General features: G+C 37.4%; 1 protein-coding gene across 1 annotated transcript in view; it reads right to left on the bottom strand.

Moving 5' to 3' along the window:
• LOC127441884 (collagen alpha-1(XI) chain-like) overlaps positions 1-26,821 on the bottom strand; it is a 116,417-nt gene that overhangs the window by 14,424 nt on the left and 75,172 nt on the right. Inside the window, exons 31-54 of the mRNA XM_051699427.1 lie at positions 25,994-26,047; positions 24,144-24,197; positions 23,904-23,948; positions 23,746-23,799; positions 23,575-23,619; positions 23,424-23,477; positions 23,112-23,165; positions 22,276-22,329; positions 22,042-22,149; positions 21,770-21,859; positions 18,192-18,245; positions 14,234-14,341; positions 13,887-13,994; positions 12,416-12,469; positions 12,055-12,108; positions 6,783-6,890; positions 5,046-5,099; positions 4,176-4,229; positions 4,029-4,082; positions 3,810-3,863; positions 2,002-2,109; positions 1,836-1,889; positions 1,326-1,379; positions 1,178-1,231 (exon numbers count right to left, since the gene is read on the bottom strand). Of these exons, the coding sequence (XP_051555387.1) occupies positions 1,178-1,231; positions 1,326-1,379; positions 1,836-1,889; positions 2,002-2,109; positions 3,810-3,863; positions 4,029-4,082; positions 4,176-4,229; positions 5,046-5,099; positions 6,783-6,890; positions 12,055-12,108; positions 12,416-12,469; positions 13,887-13,994; positions 14,234-14,341; positions 18,192-18,245; positions 21,770-21,859; positions 22,042-22,149; positions 22,276-22,329; positions 23,112-23,165; positions 23,424-23,477; positions 23,575-23,619; positions 23,746-23,799; positions 23,904-23,948; positions 24,144-24,197; positions 25,994-26,047 (1,584 nt within the window). The remainder of the gene's footprint in view (positions 1-1,177; positions 1,232-1,325; positions 1,380-1,835; positions 1,890-2,001; positions 2,110-3,809; positions 3,864-4,028; positions 4,083-4,175; positions 4,230-5,045; positions 5,100-6,782; positions 6,891-12,054; positions 12,109-12,415; positions 12,470-13,886; positions 13,995-14,233; positions 14,342-18,191; positions 18,246-21,769; positions 21,860-22,041; positions 22,150-22,275; positions 22,330-23,111; positions 23,166-23,423; positions 23,478-23,574; positions 23,620-23,745; positions 23,800-23,903; positions 23,949-24,143; positions 24,198-25,993; positions 26,048-26,821) is intronic.

Genomic DNA, 26,821 nt, shown 5'->3' with positions numbered 1-26,821 from the left:
AAAGGGATCTTCCAAAAACTGTAAATGTTTACTGCGGTGCTTAAATGCAGTTTGCATTACAGCTAAGAGATTCATCTATTCTGAGCCAAGCCTTGAGGATGGCACCAGAGTTGACAATGACAACTTCATTTCCTTTTGGCAATCACAGTGCTGTCATTCAAGCAACTTTGGTCAATATTCTATTATAGAACTGTCTAAATGTCAGCTACAGCTGAACTACTCTTGAGCAATGCAAACAGATATGAGGAGACCATTTTCACATGAATTCTTGTCAGTTCTTTACTCACTTGGGAAAAATTTGCAGAGGTAAACTAAGACCAATAAAAGACTATCCTGACTGTGCTCTGCTTTTAAAGATGTATTGTTTGTGTGGCTCAGATCTGTTAAAAATAGGTTTGTTCCCCATAAAATGTACTTTTAACAAGGGAGACTCATAAACGTATAGAAAATGTTTTTCCAACAAAACAGCAATACAAACTAACATAGCATTTTACAGTAACACTTTATAATAAGGTTTTGTTTGTTTACATTAGTAAATGCATTAGGTATCATGAAGTAACAATGAACAATATTTTAACAGCATCAATTAATGTTATTTAATGTTAATTTATGAACATGTTAGTTCTGGATGCAGCTACTGTTCACATATAATTTACATAACTTTTCATTAAAAAAATGTATAAGTTTATATTGAAATTAACATTAACCAAGATAAATAACTGCTGTAAAAGTATTGTTCATTGATAGTTCATTTTAAATTACCAAAGTTCAGCCATGCAACTCTATGTGATTTACTCTAAATTATTTGACTTGTTATCTATTAGCCAATCGTCTTGCTCACATGTGACATATGAAGTCAACCAGCTCGAAAGGCATAAGCTGATTGTCCTTTGACATGTAATCGGTTAGCCAATCAACTTGTGTCACTCTCTTTGTCTAATATTTAAATGGATCGGTTTTGCAATTAAGCTGATTTCACTGCAGCGCACTGCGAGACTAACCCACCTCCACCCCAGCTCCATAGCACACATGTGCAGGATAAGTTAATACTTGGGGTTGAGTGTTTGTTCAAATCCCATGACACTAAATATATGCAATACTAAAAGTGATGCTTGCCTCAGCAAACACCACTAATAAAACCAACTGAACACGCTGGTTCACAAGTTAAAGTACTCACTCGCTTTCCAGGGGGTCCTGGAGGACCGGCTTCACCAGATGGACCAGGTGGACCCTGTGATGTAAAAATTCAAAAGATTAACTAGCATGTTGAGAAAGTTTAATTATGCCTTGAACATAGCATATGATCCACAGTGATTATCACTCACAGGCTGACCGGCCTCTCCATCATCTCCCTTGTCTCCGGGAAGGCCATCTAGTCCCTGTGCGAAAAAGGATATTACATCACAACATTACACTTTTTTGTTCTCCATTTCATGTAAGTTCCAAATCATTTGTATGCACATACAAATTATTCAATCTCTGAACCTTTTAGACAGCATTATTACTCCAAATATGTATAGGCTGACACTGATTAATGTTTAATTAATAAATAACATAAACATTTGCTTTTTTAATTATACTGCTTTTTTTATTTTATTTTACTATGGTAAAATGTTGTGACTGATGATGGTAATACGTGTGCAGCATAAAGACATGTCTAATCAATAATCAATAATGAAAAGTCGACCATAATTAATTATTTCCAATTTGATCCATTTGCTGTTGCAGCCCCTAATGAAAGTATTTTTTATTTCACACTTTTATATCACAGTTTATTGTTAGTTTTGAGTCACAGAATAAACTCTTGTGTCTGAATATCTCAATATTTAACTTACACCAACACCTGGCTCACCAGGGGGACCTGGATCACCAGGAAAGCCAATAGGACCCTAAATGAGAAAAAATATTTAAAAACAATTGGATCAGTGCAGTCATTATACAGTATTATTGCAACTTTACAAGCAGTTCATGGGCCATATGGGTCATCATAGTCTGACTCACTGGGTTTCCTTTGGGGCCGTCATCTCCAGGAGGTCCTCTTGCACCAGCAGGTCCTGCAGTTCCAGGAGGGCCGGCTTCTCCTTTCTCTCCAACCTCACCTTTGGGTCCCTGAAAAAGAATACAACAAGTATTAACATCCTCCTTTCCTTCCTCTATTATTAAGCTAAAAAATAACTGTGGAATTCAAAGCTGATACTCTGCTTTTATCAAGCCCAAGTGGTAAATTAACTATAACATGTTTGACAGGCAAAAAGAGAAAAGTGAAGGTTGTATCCTCTCAATAGACAAACAATGGGCCTGAAATAAGTGAGCATGAAGCCTCACTGACACTCACTGTTTACAAGACATTGTCCTCTTTTGAATGTTAAAGGAATAGTTCACCCAAGAATGAAAATTCTCTCATCATTTACTCACCCTCATGCCATCCCAGATGTGTATGACTTTCTTTCTTCTTGTTTAAATACATTTTTATACATGAACATGTATATCTGCCTTTATATTTTAGGAAGAGGATCCCTTGCAAGGGAATGATCATATTTGGAAGTCCTTAGCATTAAAAAGTTTGAAAACCCTTTGTGTTGAAAAGTAATAGCAAACCTCTCCACAACAAGACACACAATTTGAGGTATCATTCATGTCACTGGCACAAATGGTGTGGCAAAAGTTATGTGCCTATGTTTTTTTTATTTTTTTATCCCTTTTTCTCCCTAGTTTGGCATGCCCAATTCCCACTACTTACTAGGTCCTCGTGGTGGCGCAGTTACTCACCACAATTCGGGTGGTGGATGACAAGTCTCAGTTGCCTCCACTTCTGAGATAGTCAATCCGCACATCATATCATGTAGCTCGCTGTGCATGACACCGCAGAGACTCACAGCATGTGGAGGCTCATGCTATTCTCCGCAATCCATGCACAACTTACCACGAGCCTCACTGAGAGAGAGAACCACTAATCGCGACCACGAGGAGGTTACCCCATGTAACTCTACCCTCCCTAGCAACCGGGTCAATTTGGTTGCTTAGGAGACTTGGCTGGAGTCACTCAGCACACCCTGGATTCAAACTCGCAACTCCAGGGGTGGTAGTCAGCGTCAGTACTCGTTGAGCTACCTAGGCCCCGTGCCTATATTTAATATTTATAATTATTGTTTTATTCCTAAGCATGAGCAATAGTGATAGGACAAAGCTAGTAGCTAGTTCATTCAAAAGTAACAGGAGCTATATATATAAGGCAAACACTACTAATAGTAATTGTTTAACAATCACAGAGTGCTTCTTTGCGAAAATCCATCATTTAAGAAACTTACTGAAGCTTAATGCAAAAAAGACCTGCTGCCAATGATAAAAGAACAATAAACGTAAGGTGTAAGTGTAAGCAGAAAGCTACAGCATGATAGACTGTCCTCTTTAGTGTGAAAATGCATCAGACAAACATCAGCATTTTAGATGTTGATTTCACATAAACTGGTCTGTGCAGCAGGCGGTGGGCAGAATAATGTCCCTGAGTGAAAAAGGATGATGATAACAGCAACCATCTGGAATATAAGTGATGTTCCTGTCAGCATATTCTATAAGCTAGAGAAAAATATACACTTGTCCATGCAAAGCAGACTAGAATAAAAATAATTCACTGCCAAGGACTGTAGCAACCGTAACCTGTCTGTGCTAATAATATCACAAGATTCATTATTATTATGTGAAAAACAGAAGCGTTCATGTTGTTATGTTCCCTGAATATCATTAGATTAGGCTCAGTTAGATGTCAGTCATATCCACTTAATGACCCCGACACACAAATACATACTTACTCCTTGACCAGGCTCTCCTGGTGGTCCTGGGTTACCCGCCTCACCAGTTTCACCCTAAGGAATACATCAGATTAATGCTGTTACCATGGAGATAAGAAAATATGAATGTTCAGTTCTACCTGATCATCAGCATAATACTACGTATCTATATTGAAAATTTGAACTGACTTAAATTTGTGTTGATTTGTTGAGTTAATATTGCCAGAAAAGACTTCTCACCTTTTCACCATTTCCACCCATTGGACCGATACCACCGGGAGGGCCTGGAGCCCCCTGTCAATCAGATAACAACATTGCAGCTTCATATCTCTCTGATTTACTTGGAAAAGTTTCTATGTCTGAGAAATGTGTTACAATTAAACTCACATCTGCCCCACTAGGACCTTGAGGACCTCTGGGACCAGGAGGACCAGGTGGACCCTATAAGAGAAAAAGTGGAAATCATATTTTGCCTGAGTTGTGAGTTTGCAGTCTGAATTGAAGGTGATGACAGAGAATCTGGGTCTCGCAAAATAATACAAAAACAAAGACAACACGTCAAACATACAGCATGACCAGTAGTGTTGGTTGTATTCCAATAACAAAGTAATTAGTTACTGTAATCTAATCACTTTTAAGTCAAAAAAGTAGTGCGATGCATTACATTTTAAATTCTTGTAATCAGATTACAGTTACTGACTTTCAATTAATTTAATTACTTTTAAGTACATTATAGGGTTATGCTTACGTATTTCTAATATATTATACATGTAGAATACATGAATTATGGCCCCTTAACGAGTCATTGTGAAAAAAACGTAAAAGTAATTAGTAATCTGATTAATTTTCCAATGATGTAATTAGTAAAGTAATCTGATTACTATCCGATACATAATAAGTAATTTGTAGGGGATTACTATTTTTTAGTAATTTACCCAACACTGATGACCAGTAAACTTTGATTCATGAACACATTACTCTTATTAGCCTGTACTTTAAATATGTCAAAGTATAGGGTAGTTGAAATAAAATACTTTTGTAAAGTTGACATGCCCTGTGGTTCATTAAGAGACCCCATGGAAAGTTTGTACTTTCAAAAATGCAATTAATTTGAACCTAAAATCTTAATGTTAATAAAAAACAGGCCATGAACACATTATGCTCCAACTAGCCAAATATATGTAAGAAAAATATAGTATTGTTTTGTTTAGTATGAAGTAAAGACCAATTAATGGAAAACAGAAACTATAAACTCACCATTGGGCCAACATCTCCATTTTCTCCTTTCTCACCTGGTGGTCCTGGCAAACCCTAAAAGAAAGAAATATTACATATTAATCTGGCATAATGGTGTCCTCCCATAGAAAAAATACATTGCTCAGAGTTCTTTTTGATAGCCACAAGACCTAATGAAGTTCTCAGTTATAAGTATCAACTTTGTCACAGACAAATTCCTTAGGAGAAATAAAAATAGAAATACATGAGGCAATTGTTGACATATGGTAAGAGTGTGGAGCTATACAATTAATGTGGATTGCAAAACTCAGATAATTTGATCATGAAAGAATTTGATGGAAAAATGTATGACTTCTGATTGCAGACTTGGTATTTTGAAAAATGTAAGGACAGTCTGTGATACTGTTAAGATCTGAAAACTCTAGAGGAGATGCATGCTATATTACAAGAGTTTTTTTTTCTAAGGAGACAAATCTGAGAAGCAGGAGGACTTGCTCTTCTTGTATCTCATTGTTGTCTAGCAGAAACCATTGAGACATTAAAGAGATACAATTGGGGATTTTTATTTCACTTGGGCTCCACCCCATAAACATGAATATTAAACATTTGTAGCTCTGAGCAGATGAGCAAACACAATTTATCATAGCACTTTTTGTTAATTAGCATTGAAAAGAACCTCATGGTAATTATCACATTTGCCAGTGAATGTGAGCGTGACCCCAATGCTGCTTTGAAAATGTGTAACACAAAAAGAGATAACACTTTGCAAACCATGTAATTGTGTATGACTTAAGAGGTTTGAGCATTTTTTGGATCATTATCGTAACCCAACAATCCTGACAGATGAATCTCCATTGCTTATTGTCAACATCTTTTATTAGAACATCTCTAACTAGAAGGCTATTGTGGGTCATTGTTTTGGCAGGCATGCTCTTTGGTACCAGATTATGCATATCTTACCACTTAATTGTTGGATTGTTAATTATACATTTTATTATTATAAAGGGACAGAACTGATATTTCAGTTAGTTTGAGGGGAAAATGTTTCCTACTGTCTCCAAAGTTCAGACAGTTAATAAGAACTTGTTTTGAAAGGATAATGAAATGTCACCATTCTGATAAAGCTCAATCTCAATCCATTAGCATGTTATTCAAAACTTGAGAGAAAACCAATTAAGATGGCTAATGTCTTTGCATCAAAAATCATTATCAAAGAGGATTGGTGAGAGGCACTAAGCCATTTAATAAAGAGATGCTGAGCAAAAACAATTAGCAGTTTGGATGAATCACTATTCCTATTACATTTGATTACTAGTCAGTTGCTCTTTGTATGACTTTGTGATATTGCTGTGTTGAGTTGGTCCTTGGTCCTCATTGGAAATTAATTCCCTCATTATCCCCTTAAAACATCAAGTAAACTAAAAGTGACGGAATCAAACAGACACATTTATTGCGACATAACTGAACCCAGACTTTAAAGCTGGATATTGCTTCCCTTGCTCAATTTTCCTGCCTCACACTCTTATATGTTATTTAATATTGAATTGTATGAATTAAATAAAATGCATGCAACTGATCCATTATGTGGTCACGTGTGTTTTCATTTACCTCAAAACGTGGTTTGCTTCACAAAACATTTTGGACCATATTTACACCTGTATTTGGCACTTTTACTTGTGATTGGACCACCCAAAACCGATGTTGTTAATACCAGGTGTAACTGAGATTGCTGTGGCTGTGTAGAGGTGATTACTGTACCTGCAGTCCGATGGGACCTGGAAGACCTGGAAAACCACGGGGCCCTTCATCTCCCTTCTGCCCAAACATACCCTGCTGACCTCTGGGTCCAGGCTCTCCATCACTCCCCTATCCAAGACACAACAATAAGACAAAAATAACATAACCCACACACACTGACAGTCAACATCTAACACTGATACAAACAGAGTGAGGCAAGTTTGAAAATGATGGACAAGATGTGAAGTACAGTACTCTGTGTACTGTATATTTAAAATAAACTCAGAACCCAGGGACGCTGACCCCAGAATGTCTCTCATACATTACTGAACAGTGTAGACAAGCATGAGAATGAGATCTGCCCCTATGAGACATCAAAAGCTGAGCAGGGTGCATAAGGGGCTGAGAACTTGAAAAGATGTGCCATTCAGTGGAACGCCCAGAGGAGGGATCTGTGTGTGTGTGTGTGCGCATGTGTGTGGGGGGGATAATCTTATTTCTGAGGCTGTCTACTCTATAGGGTCAGTGGAAGGGGGTGAGCTGCTGGCAAACAGACATTTTTACAGTTTAAACAGTCACTAAATGAAGATACATTAGAGAGATGTAATGTAATAGCACTGACTGCAGGGATTGCATATCTTTAGATCATGTAACATCTGAATGGTAGGTCAGTGCAGAACTTATGATTGGGCTGTTTGTATTAGAGATTTTTGGTTGGTTGAGTTTGGTGACTTCTATGAGAGGGCGACCTTACCCATGTAGAATAAAACAACTTTTTCTAGGGTGCTGATACGACTAGGGTTTTAGGGCGATTTCACACTGGGCATGTTTGCTGCGGTCTGATTCCGAGTGTGATTGTTCCCGGTGCCCCCCGCAGCGTTGGTCTGGTTTCACACTCGCTTGATTCTATCGAACCCTGGTCCATTTGCGTTCATCTTACGTCATCACAAACACGTATGGAGAACACAACGCGACTCATCATACTTCTTGTTTTTTTGTTATTTTGGTGCCATTATGCACAGCAGAGTGAACAACAACTGCATATATGTGCGCTTCATGGCGTAACTCATCAGATGTCCAGGGGAAGGCGGCTTGCTGCTGCTCGCAAACAGCGTTTGTTTTAACTTGCATCTTTGTTTACACTGCACGCTTACTCACGCTCGTGTCCAAGGTGAAGTTATTGCCACTGTCATCTCTTATTATACCCTATACATATAAACTATAATAGTATTTATATATAGTATTTATAAGATAGATAGATATACAGATAGATAAAAAGATAGATAGATAGACAGACAGACAGTATTTATAGTGTTGATTGTACTTGTATGTCATTGTGGTGTCATTACCTTTTTGGGACTTTCAGGAATGAAAAACACATACGCAGGTTACTTTACTTCCTGAACGAGTGGGCACACGAGTCCGAGTTGCTTTCACATTCACGTGAATCACGCTACAGTTCCATTGCAACCGAACTCAGGCCACCTCCTACAGGTAGTCTCGGGTTCGGTACCGCGGTGCGCTCCCCGGTCCGCATGACAGCTTTCACATTACCAATTTTTCATGTGAACCGTGCTGTGTTTCGAACTAAACTTCCAGTGTGAAAGCACCCTTAGGGTTCGATTGCTTGGACCGAACCCGAGTTCGTTTCCTCCCTCCTCCCCCTGCCCCCGCTGGTCTCTGTTCACATCATATTTTTTGGGTCCGAATCGCGGTCAGATTACGTCATCAACGTGAGTACAAGCGGCAGCTGTTTACCACTGTATCTAGGTAACAACTCGAGAAGACGTCACTGTGTTAAGTGAAGTATTAAGGTTTGTCTCTTTGAATTTACTATGAAAACTTGCCATGCACAGAACAACACTTGTGTTTGTCTCCCGCGGATGCATTGAATGTGCAATGATGTAATTAATATTACCGTTTGTCTGCCACGAGCCCGTGGATGCGTTGGAAGAGATGTGAAGAATGTGAGCTGCTCTCTGAAGGCAGTGTATTTGGACACAAGCAGGTATGAGTAATGCATTATACCATAATAATTGTGATCGGGAGCCTACAAAGATGCAAATTATACACCATCACAAGTGGTTCACTTCCGCGATTTGGTACAATTGTGTTCATACCAGCAGCGAACCATACTGGAGTTCACATGAACCATAACCCAAACCACCTTTTCAAGTGGACCCGGGTGCACACCCCTGTTTGGAAAACAGCGTTCATATTATCCAAACGAACCAAACTTTGACGTCATTCGACCCCGAATGAAAGCACCCTTAATCTCATTTAAGGGTACATTTAAACATATCTTTCAAAAGTAAATGTACAGTATTTCCTTAGTGGGGAACACCATTTGAGCATAATAATCTTGTTTAGTCAAATATTGGTCAAATATTGCAAACTTTTAAGTGATTTATGTAAACAAAACTAAAACTAAACAAAACCAAAATAATAACTAAACAAAACTAAACCAAACAAAACCAAATGAAACTAAATGAAAACATTTTTTTTAATCAAAACTAAATGAAATATAAATTAAACTAAAAATTAACTGAAACTTTAACTCAATTTAACACAACTTGACAAAACTAAACAGAACTAAACAAACCTATGTGAAATTACTAACAAACTTGAGCCATCTCAGAGATTAAAGGTATATTCTGGCATCAATACCAGTTAAGCTCAATCGAAAGCATTTGTAGCATAATGTTGATTACCACAAAAAATTATTTTGACTCCTCCCTCCTTTTCTTAAAAAAAAAAAGCACAGTTACAGTGAGACACTTACAATGGAAGTGAATGGGGCCAATTTTTGGAGGGTGGAAAGGCAGAAATGTGAAGCTTATAATTTTATAAAAGCACTTACATTAACTCCTTTGTTGAAACTCATGTATTATTTGAGCTGTAAAGTTGTTAAAATCATAATTTTTACAGTCATTTTAGGATTTGTTAACATTATATCATCATGGCAACAAAGTTGTAAAATTGGCTATAACTTTACATAGAAAAGGTTAGTAAGTGATTTTTTTACACTAAAATCATGTTTACACACATATAGTTTATGTCTTGTGGATATCATTTTGAAACTGAGTATTTAAATGTTTACTGATTGGCCCCATTTACTTCCATTGTAAGTGCCTCACTGCACTGCAGATTTTAACTTTTTTAAAGAAAAGGAGGTGCAAGTCAAAAATATATTACGCCACAAATGCTCTAGAATGAGCTTAACTTGTATTGAACCTCAAATGCTCCCAAGATTTTTGAGATTCAGTCCCTAAGTACAAAAGCTGAATAGTCTCCAAGAATTTTATTCACATAGCTGCAAAGAATAGGTGTAATTATCAGCCTTTAGAGAGCTAATGAGGAAGATGCATCAAGAAAACAGAGGGGCCCAGCTGGGAGTGTTCAGCTTGAGTCATACACTTTAAATATTCAACTGTGTGCCACCTGGCTCTGACTACTTGCTCACACTACTGCTTTTTCAACACAGAAGGTGGCTTGACACTGACAAAACTGAGCAAAAGTAAGTAGTCATTTAACATAGTAACGTAGATTACCCTAACTATAATGGGGTGTACAACCTCAATAATCAAAACAAGCAAGTACAACCCCACAATATTTATACGATGATCAATGGATACATGTAAATGCTTCTCGCTGCAACACTCCTAAAATCTACGCCCTTGGGCCAGACCTCTGAAGCAACCTGGAGTTAAGTGTCTCTCATGTGGTGAAGATTCAAGACACTCTTTGCAGGATTCAAACCTACAGTACATCCTTTTGGTTGCCAGTCCAGATCATTAACCATAGGTTGTATGAATTTCATTACATTAGATAACAAAATATCAAACCAAGAGGCATCTGCAAACAAATGAGCTACACCTTTTCACAGAACTAAATTTTAAGCCAGGGGTCTAAAACTCAAATTACCTGGGGGTCACAAGCCAGGAGGTATATGCATATATATATATATATAAATCTAACCACATTTAAGTCTCATTTACCTCAAGTGCACATAATACAATTTTGTTTGATAGCCTCTAAAACTCTTTAATCCTCCTGCTGTGCCCAGGTGAACTTCCCTGAAGATCACATTGTTTTTTTTTAAAAAATGGCTGACATGTTTTGTGCTTGTCAGATAATAGTATGGATGGTATGTAAATAGAGACTAAGGGTTTGTTTCTCCCCTCAAATGGCCTGACTTGTTCTTTTTCATGATGTTTTCGGACTTTTTTGTCACTGACATGCAAGTGCCAGCTTTACAAATATCTGACAGACTGAGTTGTATCATTTCAATCATGGTCTATTTTTATCCGTCATATTAGTTAAAATTTCCCTGATATGCAGTATATTTGTTGTCTTGATACAGTCAACATTTTCAGTAAAATATAACAATACGTAGTAAGCATGAGTCTGAGTAAGCAGGTGTTTTGTTTAATCATTCGCACTGCGTGCACATAGAGCGAGAGAGCATGTGAAAAAGAGAGAGAGAGAGAGAGAGAGAGAATTCCAATGCCAGTATAAAGGACATGTAAACATGTGAAAACTGATGCGCAGTCCGAAATACACAGAATGTATAATAGTCCTAACTGTAAAAAGCACATCCCAGCCAGATGCTTTTTTCAGGTCCGAAAAAGAGGACATGTCTGTGAAAAAGACGACGTTTGGTCACCCTACATTTCACAACAATTACGCAGAGGCGGAGCACGCCAGTGAATAGCGGTCAGTTAACAGTTTGAGTTATTGCTGCAGTTATACCCTACAGTAATGAATCATGCATGGACAGACGTTTTCTGAGTTAAGCGACTCATCTCTCCCTCATACCTAGCAGACTGCTCTGCATGTTTAATGGAGTAATGGCGTCTGATACTGTATTTCGTGAGAACGGAAGACCCATTGGAAGTAGCAGTCCCATTTAGAGACGAGAAAAATAACAAAGTACTTTGAACTGGGGAAGTTATTTAAACATATAAGGATATAGCAATCATTTAACAGTTATTTGTAAATGAAATCATTTTAGTTCAGTTGGACGGGCAAAATAAGTGACTTGAGTAGCTGTAGAATTCATCAAAAAAAAAAAAAAAGAACAAAGGTGACTACGCGAAGCCCACGCCGTAATTTCAATGCAGAATTATGAACCGGACTTAAGGGTGGCCTAAGTATCCAAACACTTTTTGGGCCACTGTAACTGTATGACAGTGATGCCTCATAGGAATCTACAGAGGAACTGAGAAAAGAGAGGAACGTCTGGGTCTTATCGTGTGATGCAGAAATAGAAGGTTGGAAACCCAGTACTCACAGCAGGACCTGGAGCTCCAACGACACCCTGAGGACCTCCTGGACCTGGGGGACCCTATAGCAACAGACAAATAGGGCAACGTTAAGGACTGACTCTAAAGTAGCTTTAACTCCACACACAAAAAGTCACATGATAGTTTTAGGTGCCTATGGTAGCATTTGGTAATGTACAACATGTATGCTTTATAGGGTTACATATTGCATCAAAGTTTCCTACACAAGTCAATTGCATTTCCATACTTGGTTTAAATGGTGTAAATGCAACACATTTGTACAAGTTTAAGGTGTATTGTTCAAAGTTTTGGTTTTAGGTCAATTGGAATTTGAATGTTTTGCATAAATTGTGCATAGAAGTAACTTACCTGTTCGCCCTTACCACCTTTGCCTCCCTTTTGACCGGGCTCACCAACCTCTCCCTTTAACAAATGAAAGATCATTTAAAGAACTGATTTTCAAAATCGTGCTCGATCATCAAAAATATCTCAAGGTCACTTTAGCCTCAACGGCACAGTAAACATTACTCCTGAGATTTTGATTTAACAGTAGAACAAAGACCTTGGGGTGTGTTTGCAATTAATTGATTACTTGGCCCCTCCGACACCACTGGCACTACAGCTAAAAAGAATAATGTGGCTTGGGACGTGATAAGGATCTAAAAGAGTACCGTTCTACATTACACAGGGAGCTAATACATTCTGGAATACATTACTGACCATATAGTTTATTTTGCCTCAAGCTTCCAAAGCATGTTTGTTTACTTGTATGTGCATGTGTGTGTATTCGCCTTGATTTTCAACATCTTGCTGTGGTAATGAATTTATGTGTAAAGTTTGGTATTAGTGATGGATAAGGCAAAACTCTGCCCTCAGAATCACTATTGGTGTACAGAAATGTGATGAGAAGGAATTTTTAGACCTGAAACATACTGTACTAGGCGCAAAAAATCATTTTCTTAACTAGTACTTTTGTCTTGTTTTCCAGTAAAAATATCTTAAATATCCTTAAAACAAGATATATTTACTTGACAAACAAAATGGCATAATATATTAAGTTCCCTTTGAATTAAGTTTATATTTCTTACCCACTGGGAAATAGTTTTTTCTTCTTTAAAGCATAAACCAGATTGTTCTGAAAACAAGACAAACTATCTTATCTCATTTTGCTTGTCAAGTAAACTGATCTTGTTTTAAGAATTTTTGTAATAATTTTTTACTAGAAAACAAGACAAAAATACTATTTTTTTTTTTTTTTGCAGTTAGCAAATATGGGAACACATGTAAGTTACATTTCATTCGTTGTTGCAATCCAAAATGTGTAGAGTGCAATTCATAATGCTACACTAGTACATACTGCATTCACAGCATTGCCACAAAGGGTGCTTTACTGCCCTGCAATGGTAAAACGCAGTAACTACACATTTTGTCAAAACTGAGTCACGACCAAATCAGATCTCTTAGAATATGATTTGTCCTGTTACAGTTGGGTTGGGCCAAACTTTACTCAGATTCAGAGAAAATGGAGTGAGATTTTAGTTTTAGTGTTGGCATAGTTACTGTATTTTGGCTTTGTAGGGCATAAATTTAGACCATGTAAACATGTTTATAGCTAGCTTCCTGAATAATAACACATCCAGTTTAATGGCACAGATATTTGAAGGTAACTCTATCTAGTTTGTTACCGCCACAGCCATGCAAGCACGCACTAAAGTATGTAAATGGGACAGCATGCTTGCAATTCACTGGCCAAGCATTCGTGTCTGCATACTACTAAAAGTATGTTTCTGGCCTATGGGTCAAAAGGTGATTCTTTGGAGTTTGGAATTAAGTGTTATACCTTGTCACCATCCTCTCCAGGTGGACCCTGAGGTCCGGCTGGGCCCGGGAGACCAACTGGACCTTGGATGCCATCACGACCGGCAGGACCAGCAGGTCCTTTCTCACCCTGGACAAATTAAAGAAAAAATATTGAACATTAATGGCATATAAAAGAAATAGCTGTTAAAGAAACATCTCTGAATGTATATACTATGGAAAATGCTTTAAAGGAATAGTTCATGTTTTGGCAATCATCTCAGTGACAAAAATAGCCAAACTTACCTGAATTCAACTTCTTTTTCGTACTTAGTCAATGGTATAACAAGCAAACACCAGCATATTTGTTTTCAAACATTGCTTACTCACCGGACCACCCTTTTCTCCAGCAGGTCCCGGGGGTCCCTGAGGGCCATTGCGTCCCGTTACACCAATGGGTCCTCCTGGTCCAGCTGCTCCTCTCTCTCCTGGTGACCCCTGTGATTCACAAACTTCAAATCAAATCCAACTGGAACCCAATTAAGTTCATTATACTATTTAAGATTTATCAAATAAATAAATAAATAAATAAATTATATATATATATATATATATATATATATAAAATGTGGCCTCAGACTACCAGGGGCCCAAGATTGCCAAAGAAACCTAAACACCAGGGCCCTTGGTGCATCTAGTGCGAGATGACCACTAGGGTCACTGGGGCACTTAGCTCATAAGTTGTGAGTTAATCACTAAAGCCCTGAGCTATTATTTTTAGTCGTCTAAAGTTACCATAATAAAAAACAAGCCAAATAGTCCTCATTGCTTATGGATAAGGGGTCTGCCACAAGCAGTGGAGTTGGCAGGGAGGCTTCCAGAGACGTGTGCCTTGGGGCCTCATGGGACCATGATCCAGCACTGTGTTGACATTTTGATTTGGTTTGTTTCGGCTGATGGGTGCTGAGAGACGTGCACCTGTATAGATCTTTATGCCGCACTGAACAACATGAAAGCACATTAGCACGGTAAATACATTTCTTTCTGGCAGGAAGTATCAGCAGGTCATAATGACACACAAAAGTTTCTCTGAGGATCAGCTCTCTGGTTCAGAACCATCATGGAGCATGTCTTTTTCAGAAATAGTCCATTAGTGCATCTATAAGCTCTCAGATAGAAACCTTTATTCACTGTTTACTTGAGGACACCCAGTTGCTTTCACATGCATGCACATACATACACAAACACACAACCTCCTGGTGCATTAGCCATCAGTGATAATGCTTTCAAACATAGTGAGGGTCAAGGTAGTACTAATGCTTTCAACATATAGATCTTACACAGGAGGAAATGTGCAACATGGTTTAGTCTAAATTATCAAGACACGAAATGCAGAGAACCAGACACTTTTTTCTGGTGGGTACCATCGAGTATGTGAATTCATATTATAAAGCAATAAGTATCACTGTATCTACATGCGCAAAATAAAAGAAACGATTAGCCTAACATTTAAAACTTAAAGGTAATTTTGCCACTTAAATACTTTCTCCTATCCCATCATAATATGCAGAGTCTACTATAAGTATGTACTACTAAATAAATAATTATGACAAAAATCATAATGGATGATTATTTCCCTTCATATTGTATTCTAAATTATTAATTTTGAGTACATAACATTTCTAATAGTGTAGGGCAACTCCCATATTTTTTATTTAGGCTACACATCCAAAACAAGCTGAGAACTGTATTTATTTAAAGGGGTCATAACATGCCTCATTACATTTTTTAATATGTTCCTTGAGGTTTTCTGCCCCCACCAAAAAAAAAAAAAGTACATTATTTGTAAAACATGACCATTTTCCACCCTCATTCTGACCCTCTGTCAAAAATGCATGGTTTTGGTGCTGTCTCTCCTTTAAGACTTGACAGTATACACTAGAGGTCTGCAACACGACCTAGGCCCGACTGGACAAGAGACGGGTCAGTTTTTCATGTAGGACTTTGGGTTCAGGTTTATAATTATGAAAAATAAACAGGGCTACTGATATCGTTTCACGCACGCACTCTCACTCACAGACATGCGCGAACTGACAGGTTAGGGCGCGTTCACACTGAACTTGTTTTTTGCGCGTCTGTTTTTGCGTCCGCCTGTTCTGTGTCTCACTGTTTCTTCGGCGTCTCGCGCAGGACCAGCACATTTTAAACATCGTGTAAAGAAAAGAAAAAATTTGAATTTTCAAAAATGCATGTCGAGACATCTGCGTTTGTAAATAAAAAAACTGTGACAAAACCGGAACAGACCTAGATGGAATGTTGTAGCTGACACTTTTTACGATTAGTTAATTGGATCATGACTGTATTATTTGTATAATTTTTCCAATTAATTGTGCAGCTAAAGTGAGCCCTTGAGGGCCACTGCGGCTCTGTGTCACTATTAAAACATTGCTATGTTTGTTTGAGCATCCTGACCAGCCCAACACTGCAACATTGGCTCAACAAATAGTGTGACTTTAGGGTAGGACTATCTGTTCTCTGGCCACTGGGAGATATGCTTCTGCATAATTATATGCCATTGTATTGTGAAAGTAGTGTGAGTAGTGTGTTCACAATGAAAATTCAATGAAAAGAACAGTACTAGGAGTTCCCAGATGATGTATGTCTTTAACCAAAATAATGGAGTGTGGGATGTTGGTCACTTCATGTATTCAGTGCTCACGTTCCTTGCCAGGTAAATGTGGCAACTAGCGAAAATGCTGTGAAGACAGTACCGTACAAATGTGAGTTGAATGCTTTACCATCCCCCCACGCTGTGTGGATATGTACACTATTTGAGAAAGAAGTGTTGGACTGAGGTTAGCTAACATGCTAAATAGTGGCAACACACTGCATGCGTTTGAAATGTCACTTTTATCAGCCGAAATGTTTCCATTTGGGGCGATACTACACTTTGAAAATTCATACACTAGACAGTGCTTCATTTGGGACACAACAAATCAATACTTTGATGCTAGCACAGATATAAGCACAGGCGATCTTGCTCCCATCCACACTGACTATGCCAAAGAATGCATTCTAATATCAAACTGACACACCATACAGCTCTGACTCACTCCTCATCTGATCCACCACCCTACAAACAAATGGCAGACAAACTTGGAAAATACACAGCACAAACTGACTTGAGTTTGTTAGAAACTTCTCAGTCACAATCTGCTTCCAGTGAGTCAATTTAGGCACATGGCAGGAGGTCTATTTAGGCAGAGATAAGATCGCTGATTGGTGAGGGTGGGCCACTGACTCCAAATCCTTCTGATTTAAGAGATTTTTCTTGCCAGGCTGTACAGATGCCTTTTATACAAGAGAGACAATGAATCCCTGAACCAATCTTCCTCCAATTTAAAGGGGATTCACATAGTGCACAGCTGAAGCTTTGATGGTTTTAAGATGTACTGCTGTGCCTTCACTGCACTATAAGAACTGAGAGCAGTTACTTTAAAGAGAGCATGCTATGAAGAATGTTGATGGTCCTCTTTCATCCAGTTGAAGTGAAAGGTGACTGAGGCTGTCAGTCTCTAACATTCTTCCTAACATCTCCTTTTGTGTTCCACTGAAGAAACTCATACAGGTTTGAAACAACATGGGGGTAAATGATGACAGAATTTTCAGTTTGGGGTAAACTATCCCTTTAAAACAAAGAAATATTATGGTGTTAAATAAATAAAACATATTTAAGATTCTGGACTATTTTAGGTAACTAATCAAATAAGCAAATTGGTGACACTGAGCATGTTAACTCCTTTGTCAAAAAGCTTCTAATTGAAGCACACAAGATGCTCTTTGGAACATTCTTGAATCATTGGTGGGATAACATGGTTCATAAGGTTTCGAAAAACTTGTCGAGTCCATGTCACCTCGAGTGCATGCTGTCATTAGAGCAAAAGAGGACCAACCAAATACAAAGAAATTTTGATTTTTCAATTCAACTAATCACTTAAATTGTTATGCTGACAATATAATTTGTAATGATTTTATTTATTTTTTAATTAAATGAAGCATTTTTACTAGAGGTCTAAGTCTATACCTGAGTTTCTAAGCACATTACAAGTATGATTAAAATATAATAACTGATGTGGTGACATACACACTGATAAGGTCTGACTCATTCAGCATGATCAGATGGCATTGGATAAGATCACACACACCAAACTGGGCTCTCAGCGCCAATATTACAGTCATTAATTCACCACCTGCTGACTGCGTCCAGTCGAGAATTAGCCTGATATCACTTCAGAAATAGATAGACCGTTTGCAGTAACAGAGTTTCCATGGTAACACAGGTACTTACAATTGGGCCTGGTGGACCCTGCGGACCCTCGCCTCCCTTCAGACCACCTGGACCCTGTGAGTGAGAGAGAGAGAGGGAGAGAGAGAGGTTTAAATGAGTAAGAATAAATCAATCCCATATTCCCTCATGAGAGCTGTGCTTCAAAATCTGTCAAAGTGGCATCTAAAACTGTGTGTGCCTGCAAGTGTTTGTGCCAGGATATGGCAGCTGTTTGTACTATAAGTCTACTGGAAATACAGCCCAGAGTGTTTATAAAACTGGCAATCTCTCAATTTCCTACATCAGAAAGCAAACGCTGCCAGTACATTATCATATGATGCCAGGAACACCTCACTCTGAGTCATCAAATACATATGAACCATCTGAATGTAACCATCAAAACAATGAGAGACAGCATAGTCAACTGTTGTTTATTGAAATCAACATTCACAGACTGATTCATGACGGACATAATTAGTACAGACTGAAATTCATTAAGAAGGCAGACAATTTCGTAAACTAGAAATTCCTGAAAGATATAGCAGTGTTTGCAAGACAGCAAAAGAATAGTGTTTAGGCGAGTTTAGGTTTTAGGCTTTGATTCTTTTTAAATGAAATTCTGCATCAGCTGAATTGTCATGACACTCAGTGCACATCTTGTTTTCTGTTGGCTGTGCAAAAGAATCAGCACAGTCACTGTGCATTAGAAAGGCGGCTATAAATGGCTATATGGAAGGAAAACAAGGCCAATCACTATTTATTATGCAAACAGATTAAAGAAAGAAGACAAATCACAACTCAGTATGCAAATATGATGACATATTCACTGCTTGTTACACTTTGAATGCTGAACTTTTTATAATTTACATCAAAATATCACTATCAATGGGAGATTTTAATATAATTAGGAATATTAATAGGAATTTAATGTTAAATTCCTAAAAAAAGTATTAAATTAACAACAATCAAAATAGATAGCACACCTAAGGCTGAAATAATATAAAAAAATAAACCTTTAAAGTTTACTTCAGTTTTGGTTGTGTTGATTATTATACAGTATCTCTTAAATAAATAGCAATTGAACTGCATAGTGTGGGTCCTGCTGTTATTTTTTTTAATTAATATTTTCATAATGTCCCAAGTTAGAATGTTCCCTGTATAATTTAAAGCATGAGATTTTGTTTTCATATGTAAGCTAAATGGACATTCTAACTGAAATATACCCAAATAAAATCGAATCAAAATCTGAATCAAATCGAGAGCTTGTGAATCGGAATCAATTTCGGATATCTGTACCAATACCCAGCCCTAAAATGAGTTTGAATGGAGTCTGCATGTTAAGTGGTTTAAGCTGCATTAATGCATGTTTAATACTTAAGGTTAGGGACTTAAAGGGTTAGTTCACCCAAAAATTTAAATTCTCTCATCATTACTCATCCTCATGCCATCTTAGATGTGTATGACTTCCTTTCTTCTGCAGAACACAAACGTTTTGTCAGAAAACAAAGATTTTAGAAGAATATTTCAGCTCTGTAGGTCCATACAATGCAAGTGAATAGTGACCAGAACTCCAAAAGCTCCAAAAAGCAGATAAAGTCAGCATAAAAGTAATCCATAAGACTCCAGTGGTTTAATACATGTCTTCTGAAGCGATCTAGTTGGGTTTGGGAGAGAACAGACCAAAATATAACTCATTAAAATTAAAAAAGGAGTTACATTTGGGTCTTTTCTCACCCAAAACCGATTGGATCGCTTCAGAAGACATTGATTAAACAACTGAAGTTTTCTGGATTACTTTTATGCTGACTTTATATCCTTTTTGGAGCTTTTGGAGTTCTGGTCACCATTCACGTGCATTATATGGACTTACAGAGCTGAGATATTCTTCTAAAAATCTTTGTTTGTGTTCTGCAGAAGAAAGAAAGTCACACACATCTGGGATGAGGATGAGTAAATGATGAAAGAATTTTCATTTTTGGGTGAACTATCCCTTTAAACAAACTGCTAACCAGTATGTTTGAAGAATTTTAATACAGTACTGCCTTGCTAGCACTGAAACTAAAAACAACACAATATTTGACTTTAATCTGCACCACAGTATAAATATTTTTAATAAAGAAAACCGAATAGAGACATTTACAAGTCTCTATGACATATATATCCTTTGAGTTGCTCAACTGTAGCTGTTTGTGATGCAGTACATCATTTACAGGCCCAGAGAGCACCACATCAGAGCTGCAATGGACAATAAATATGTCAAAGTGAATCTCTGATCCAAAAGCAGGCTAGACCTATACTGCATTCCCCTGCAAAGCTCATACTGCAAGTTTACACTCTAGGTTATTTATCATCTCAGAAATTTGAAGCTCCTGAATTGTGTGTGCAGGTCAGTTCTGCCACACAGGCTGCTCTTTCAAACCAAACCCTACTTATTTCAGGCACTGCTTTTGTGTTCATTAAAGAAAAGAAAGAAATAACCACCAAGAGAGAGCCAATTTATGGGATATAGGTTAGCATTGTTCTATTGGACAGCACAATACATCACGTGAGCTCCATGTGCACTTTTGGTGCTCTGAAATGGGCGTGAGAAAAAAGGTGAAACTGCAAAATCTCACTAGATATGGTGAAACATTAAAAAAATGTATGCTAATACCTTTCTTTTTTACCCAAAAGGTATGTGCAAGAGGTTATGTTGCTTAAGAATATTTATTTCCAAATAATTTGGGGCCTTTGTGCATTAAAGTCAACATGAAATCAAAATTGACCCGTCGTCAACAAGCACTGTTATTTTTTAGTCCTTCCCCTCCAACCACCTGTCATATAAAGATCACTTTCATGATCTAGTCAATTCCCAAAGCCTAAAGGATACAGCCCTGACCTACTTTTTTTTGTGTTTCTTGTTCACCATAAAAAATACATTATAATTTTTTATTTTTTTATAATTATAATTATATGTATAATTATACACAGTATATTCTTAATTATTATTTTTCTTCTTGTTTTCTTGGTAATATTAAAACATTTTTTTTTACTTATTTAAGCATAAACAAGTAAAGAATAAATAAACAAATACAAATCTGCCAGACGCAAAACAAAACAAAAATACACTTATTTTCAAGACACATTCTCTGAAAACAAGCCGTAATAATATCAGTTGTGCTTATCATGTAAATGTATCTTGTTTAAAGGATGTTAAAATATTTTTACTGGAAAATGAGATGAAGACACTCTTTGGAGTGTTTCTTTTAGAAATATGTCAGATTATGGAAGTAAAATGGGTTTTTTATGGTGAACACTGTATCATGTTGAATTTTAAGTACAGGTCCTAATAGCTTTAAATGTTCAATGGACGAGATGAAAAATGGAATTGAAAATACATTGCAGTGGATTTTCTCTGAAGTGTTGAAGACTTTTGCTAAATTAATGTCTCGATGCATGTTTAACATGTCAGTTAATCTCTACGAGCCTTCAATCTTAGAGTTACAATTGTGTCCTCTACTAAGGCATTCATACTGCGTGAGCTTTTGCAGGAACAGCAGGCAGTTAGGCAGCTAATGGCCATTTGGCTGGGCACATAACATTAACATGTTTGTTCTTACCGCTGCGCCAGGAAGACCCCTTTGTCCTGGGAACCCTTTCAACCCAGAAGGACCAGGCTTGCCAGGACCCCCCTGAGGACCTGGATCACCCTTGAAGGAGAGAGAGAGGCGATGAGATAAGATTTAGTCTTTTAACTTCAAACAACCAACCTCCACAGTTGCTGTTTGTAGGCTTTACAAACATCCACATATTGTTATATTGTACCGTACATTATGCATTATGTAAATGCTGCCTGAATATTACTCTTAGGTATCTGAAATGAACACTGTACCTTTCCACCTTCTTTGCCAGCAGCTCCAGGAAGACCTTGCTCTCCAGGGGGCCCTGGAGATCCAGGATGTCCTCTCTCTCCAACAGGCCCGGTTTCTCCTGTTGAGCCCTTTTAAATTCAAAATCAGCTGATAAGTATACAAATACTTATGCTCTGTTTTCATTTCAAATTTTGGCCAACTTCAGGAGATGCTTTATTAAAGCAATGTGTTGGTCTGTTATTTTCTAAGCTTACCTGTGGGCCAACAACACCTCCAGGTCCAGGAGGTCCAGTCTTTCCTTGGAAACCCTGTGGTAAGGCACCAATTGCAGTTTATTCTAGTTATTACATATCTGGAAGCAATCTTGGAGAAAAATAACATCTGCCACATTGAAATTTTATGCAAATATTGAACAGTGTCAGCGGTGGTTAGTTCACCCAATAATACAATTTCTGTCATAATTAAATACAGTTAAATACAATTCTGCCAAACATGTATGACTTTCTTTCACGCGTAGAACGCGGAAAGAGATGTTAAGCAGAATGTTAGCCTCAGTCACCATTCACATCGTGTAGAAAAATTAAATGAAAGTAGATGATGACTGAGACTAGTCCCTAAAATTCTCCCTAACACCTCCTTTTGTGTTCCAAAAGTCAAAGTTATACAGTTTAGAGCAACATGAGAGTGAGTAAATGATGAGAATGTTCATTTTTGGGTGAACTATCCCTTTAGGAACCTTCATTCAGCCTTAGAAATATCAGCACATACTGTATAGCTAGTGACCTAAAAAAAAAAAAAAACCTTTCTTAAAAAAATAAGCGTTATACGCTTCTTTCTTTAAATCACCGAAAATCAACTGCTCTATTTTCATCTTGAGAACCACAAAGGACAGATGTTTGAGAAAAAATTACTTTTCACCATTTTTAGCACTTCATCTACTGGACAGTTTTGACTAGAAATAGACAAATAGACAGTGTGAGGCCTTGACACTGTCAGCAACTAAAAGGTACTATAATATAAACATATAATCATACAAACAATGTCCACAACGTTTATTAGAAAATACTTGTAAAGACAAAAAGAAACTCACAGTCTCTCCTCTCTGTCCAGGGTGACCAGGCAATCCATCCTTTCCAGGAGGTCCCTGAGGGAGTTGCAAAACAGCTTATCAATTTCTCACCTGACACAGTTTTGATAGTAATTAAAAATACAGCATATTTTACTCGGTCATCGTTTTCTGCTGATGTGAAATCAGTTTTGTTGTTAAATGACTACAGTTAGGCCTCTAATTTGAGCAAAAGACAGTCTAAATGAGTCAAAGAGTGAAATAACTTCAATTCACACAGTTAAAATTGTCAACAACAACAACAAAAAACTTGAAGAAATGGAAGAATTCACTTACATTTGGTCCTTTAGGGCCTGGTAATCCAACAGGGCCCTGGGGTCCTTGGGGTCCCTAACATGAAAACATAATATTTTAGAGAGATGCAATAGAACATTTCTGAGGTCGATGAATGTAACTAAACTCAGGAAATGATTCAACCATCACTCACTCTTTCTCCTGGGCCACCAGGTGGTCCATCATTTCCTGATGTTCCCTAAAAACACAGAAACATAGTCAACTACCTGTTAAGTGCAGGAAAGCATTTCCAGTTAGAACTTATTCTAGTAAAGTAGCCTTCCATAAAATGAGATTGAGTTAGTCATGACTGATGAAGTCTGACCTTTGGTCCAGGTTTTCCTGTTGGACCTCTGGCACCTCTTCCACCACGAGGACCCTGCATGACATATTATGTGTTACACCTTGTGTGTTACCAGTGTATGTGGATTAAAAGCATTGACTATCTCTACTTTAAAGAATTAAACAATCTTATTGTCATACCGTTGGACCTCGTTGTCCTCTTGGACCTGCTTTGCCAGCAATACCCTGAAAAAACACAACCAAACAGATGTCAGTATACACATCTATGCAATTACAACCTCCCTACAACCTTCAAAGATTGGTCAACCAGTGGGTGTGGTAAAGGTGGTTTGTAATCAAAACCACAGACCAATGATAGAAATTGCTCCTGCCAGGTTGTGATTTGTTAAAATTAATATGTATACCATATAACATACGTACCCTTCCTCCCTTCTCTCCATTGGATCCGGGGAAGCCAGAGAAACCATTAGAGCCCTGAGGATGGAAATGAATCATTAGACAGATTGAGGGGAACAGTTTTCATCAACAGGTACATATTTTGAAAGGGTACATATTTTGAAAGACACAACTGTCGATTACCACACACAATAATAATTTTGAAAATAATAATAAAAAAAGAATTATGCATTACTGACATAATATCTGTGGGTGGATTTTTCTTTATGTAGACAAAGAAGCTATTTTTCTATGCATCATGCGAAAGTTATAGGATTTACATGACTGTAATCAAAAAATTTGATATAACTTTGTAAAGACAAGCCCTTACAAAAATCTAAAGTTTATAGCAAACTTGCCGCAAATATGCCACCGATTATTTTAACCAGCAAATGAGCTTTGCAGCAAACTTGCAGCAATTTGTCCATTCTTGCCAAACTGATGAAGAGCTGCAAACTTCTGGCACACAATGAAAATAATGAGTGGCAAATTTGTGGCAAGTCTGCAGCTAGTTTGACAGAACTCTAGATTTTTTGTAAGGAGGTTAGTAACCGAAAGTTGTATTGAACTCAGAAGATTCCTTTAAAGTCAAGTAGAGTATCCAATATGTGTCCCCACATTTTAAATAAGCTAATATAAAAAAAAGAAAATAAAAAAAAAGAAAGAAAAACTTTTGTCTTTGAGCAAAAGTGAATGTTATGTTGACAGACAGAGGGTGTCCTTGAAGAAGAATTCAACAGCATTACTGCTAATGCTAATGCTAATACATGTGATACTCAGAGGGCACACTTGTGGAGTTAGTAAACAGGATGGTTGGGCGCTTGTTAGCACAAGGATAGGAGATGAAACTGAAGGTCAAATTAATTTGGCAGAGCAAAGAGGGGCAAGCAGCCCATGTACCCATGAGTCTAACGATTGATACGCATCAGTAATTTACTCCATGGGCCAGTCGCCCGCACATGGTAATAGCACAATTCAAACAGACAACTGCAAATACACAATACAAAAATTTTACTCTGAGGGGTTGACAGACCCTGAACAAGCCTGAGAGGATGTAAAAACACCCAAAATGCTTAACTAAAAAAGAAGAGGAGAACCGGAACAAAAAAAAAGTCAAAGTAGCTGACAAAGTAGCAAATTGTCCACAAAATCATTTTAATGTGACTTTGCACCACTTTCAATATAAAAGAAAATAAACATCCATTTTACAAAAAAATCATAATAAAAAAATCCTCAAAAAATCCTCTGCAAATAAATACAAGGAAATTCAAGATATTTGGGTGGACCACCTACTGACGCAAATCAAATTATTATTTTATTGTTATCAGCAGGTTGGACAAACATCACAACACAAAACTTGTCTGCATAGTCTAATGGATGTTCACAGGCCTGTAGTTATTGCATGCTGGGTGGTTGAGAGACACTGTGGCAGTTTGACACACAGTGCAGAGATAAAGCAGTCAAGTGTCACAGAGAATAAGTTTATCCCATTAACTCTGTTAACACAGGTGAACATATCAGTGAATGCCATGCCTTGCGTGTCAAATGAAGCACTTGACAAAGTATACGTATATACTTTGACAGTTGTATTGTTTAAAAAAGAGATAACAGTTGCACAGTTTCATTTGAATGTTAACATATTTTTGTTTGATTGTTTTTGTTTGTAATTAATGCCCTCTTAAAGTATCGGTGGGAGATATATATCGGGTATTAGAGGCACTAGGAAACTTGCTCAACTTAAAAAATTAAAAATAACTCATGAAATGGTGTTGTAAAACCACATCAGGAAAAAGTGAAAATAAATATAGACAGTAACAAATGTACTGCACAGTTACCTTAGGACCTTGTCTTCCTGGGTAGCCAGGTAATCCTGGAACACCAAGTTTTCCCTAAAAAAAGACATAAGAACAAACTCTGTAAAGGTCCGCACAGTGTGACTTTGAGTTTTTAAGTGCACAGTAGGCTCTATTAAACAACAATACACCATTTCACCACTCAGCACAAATTTCAAAACCATATGAAAGCTGTAATGGAACATAACAAGCGTTCAGAACTAACTGATGAGTTATGATTTTAGTAACGTGTGTGTTTTTTTGTTTGTATTAATTCATATATATATATATACACCGTAAGTACACAAAAGTTTTAGGCACTTGTGAAAAACTTTCAAAGTGAGGATTTCTTAAAAAATAATGACATAAATAGTTTTCATTAATCAATTAACGTCATACAAAGTCCAGTAAACAGAAAAAGAGCTAAATCAATATTTGGTGGGAACACTTTTGCCTTCAAAACAGCACCAATTCTCCTACTAGCACCTGGACACAGTTTTCCTTGATTGTTGGCAGATAGGATGTTCCATGCTTCTTGGAGAATTCGCCACAGTTCTTTTGTTTATTTAGGCTGTCTCAATTACTTCTGTCTCTAATCCCAGACTGACTCGATGTTCAGTGGGGGGCTCTGTGAGGGCCATGACATCTGATGCAGGGCTCCCTGTTCTTCTATTCTATTTGCAAAAGGAATGTTTGGGGGTATAAAATGTATATTTCCTGTTGACACACTAAAGCTGAAGATATAAATAACCATCTTAAGACAAATGCTTTTGTGAAACATCTTATGTGCCTAAGACTTTTGCACAGTGCTGTATATATATATATATATAT

Source organism: Myxocyprinus asiaticus, chromosome 6 (genome assembly GCF_019703515.2).
Source record: "Myxocyprinus asiaticus isolate MX2 ecotype Aquarium Trade chromosome 6, UBuf_Myxa_2, whole genome shotgun sequence".
NCBI classification, from domain to species: Eukaryota; Metazoa; Chordata; class Actinopteri; order Cypriniformes; family Catostomidae; genus Myxocyprinus; species Myxocyprinus asiaticus.
The sequence above is the reverse complement of the archived record's forward strand: the minus strand, read 5'-3'. Positions and strand labels throughout refer to the sequence as shown.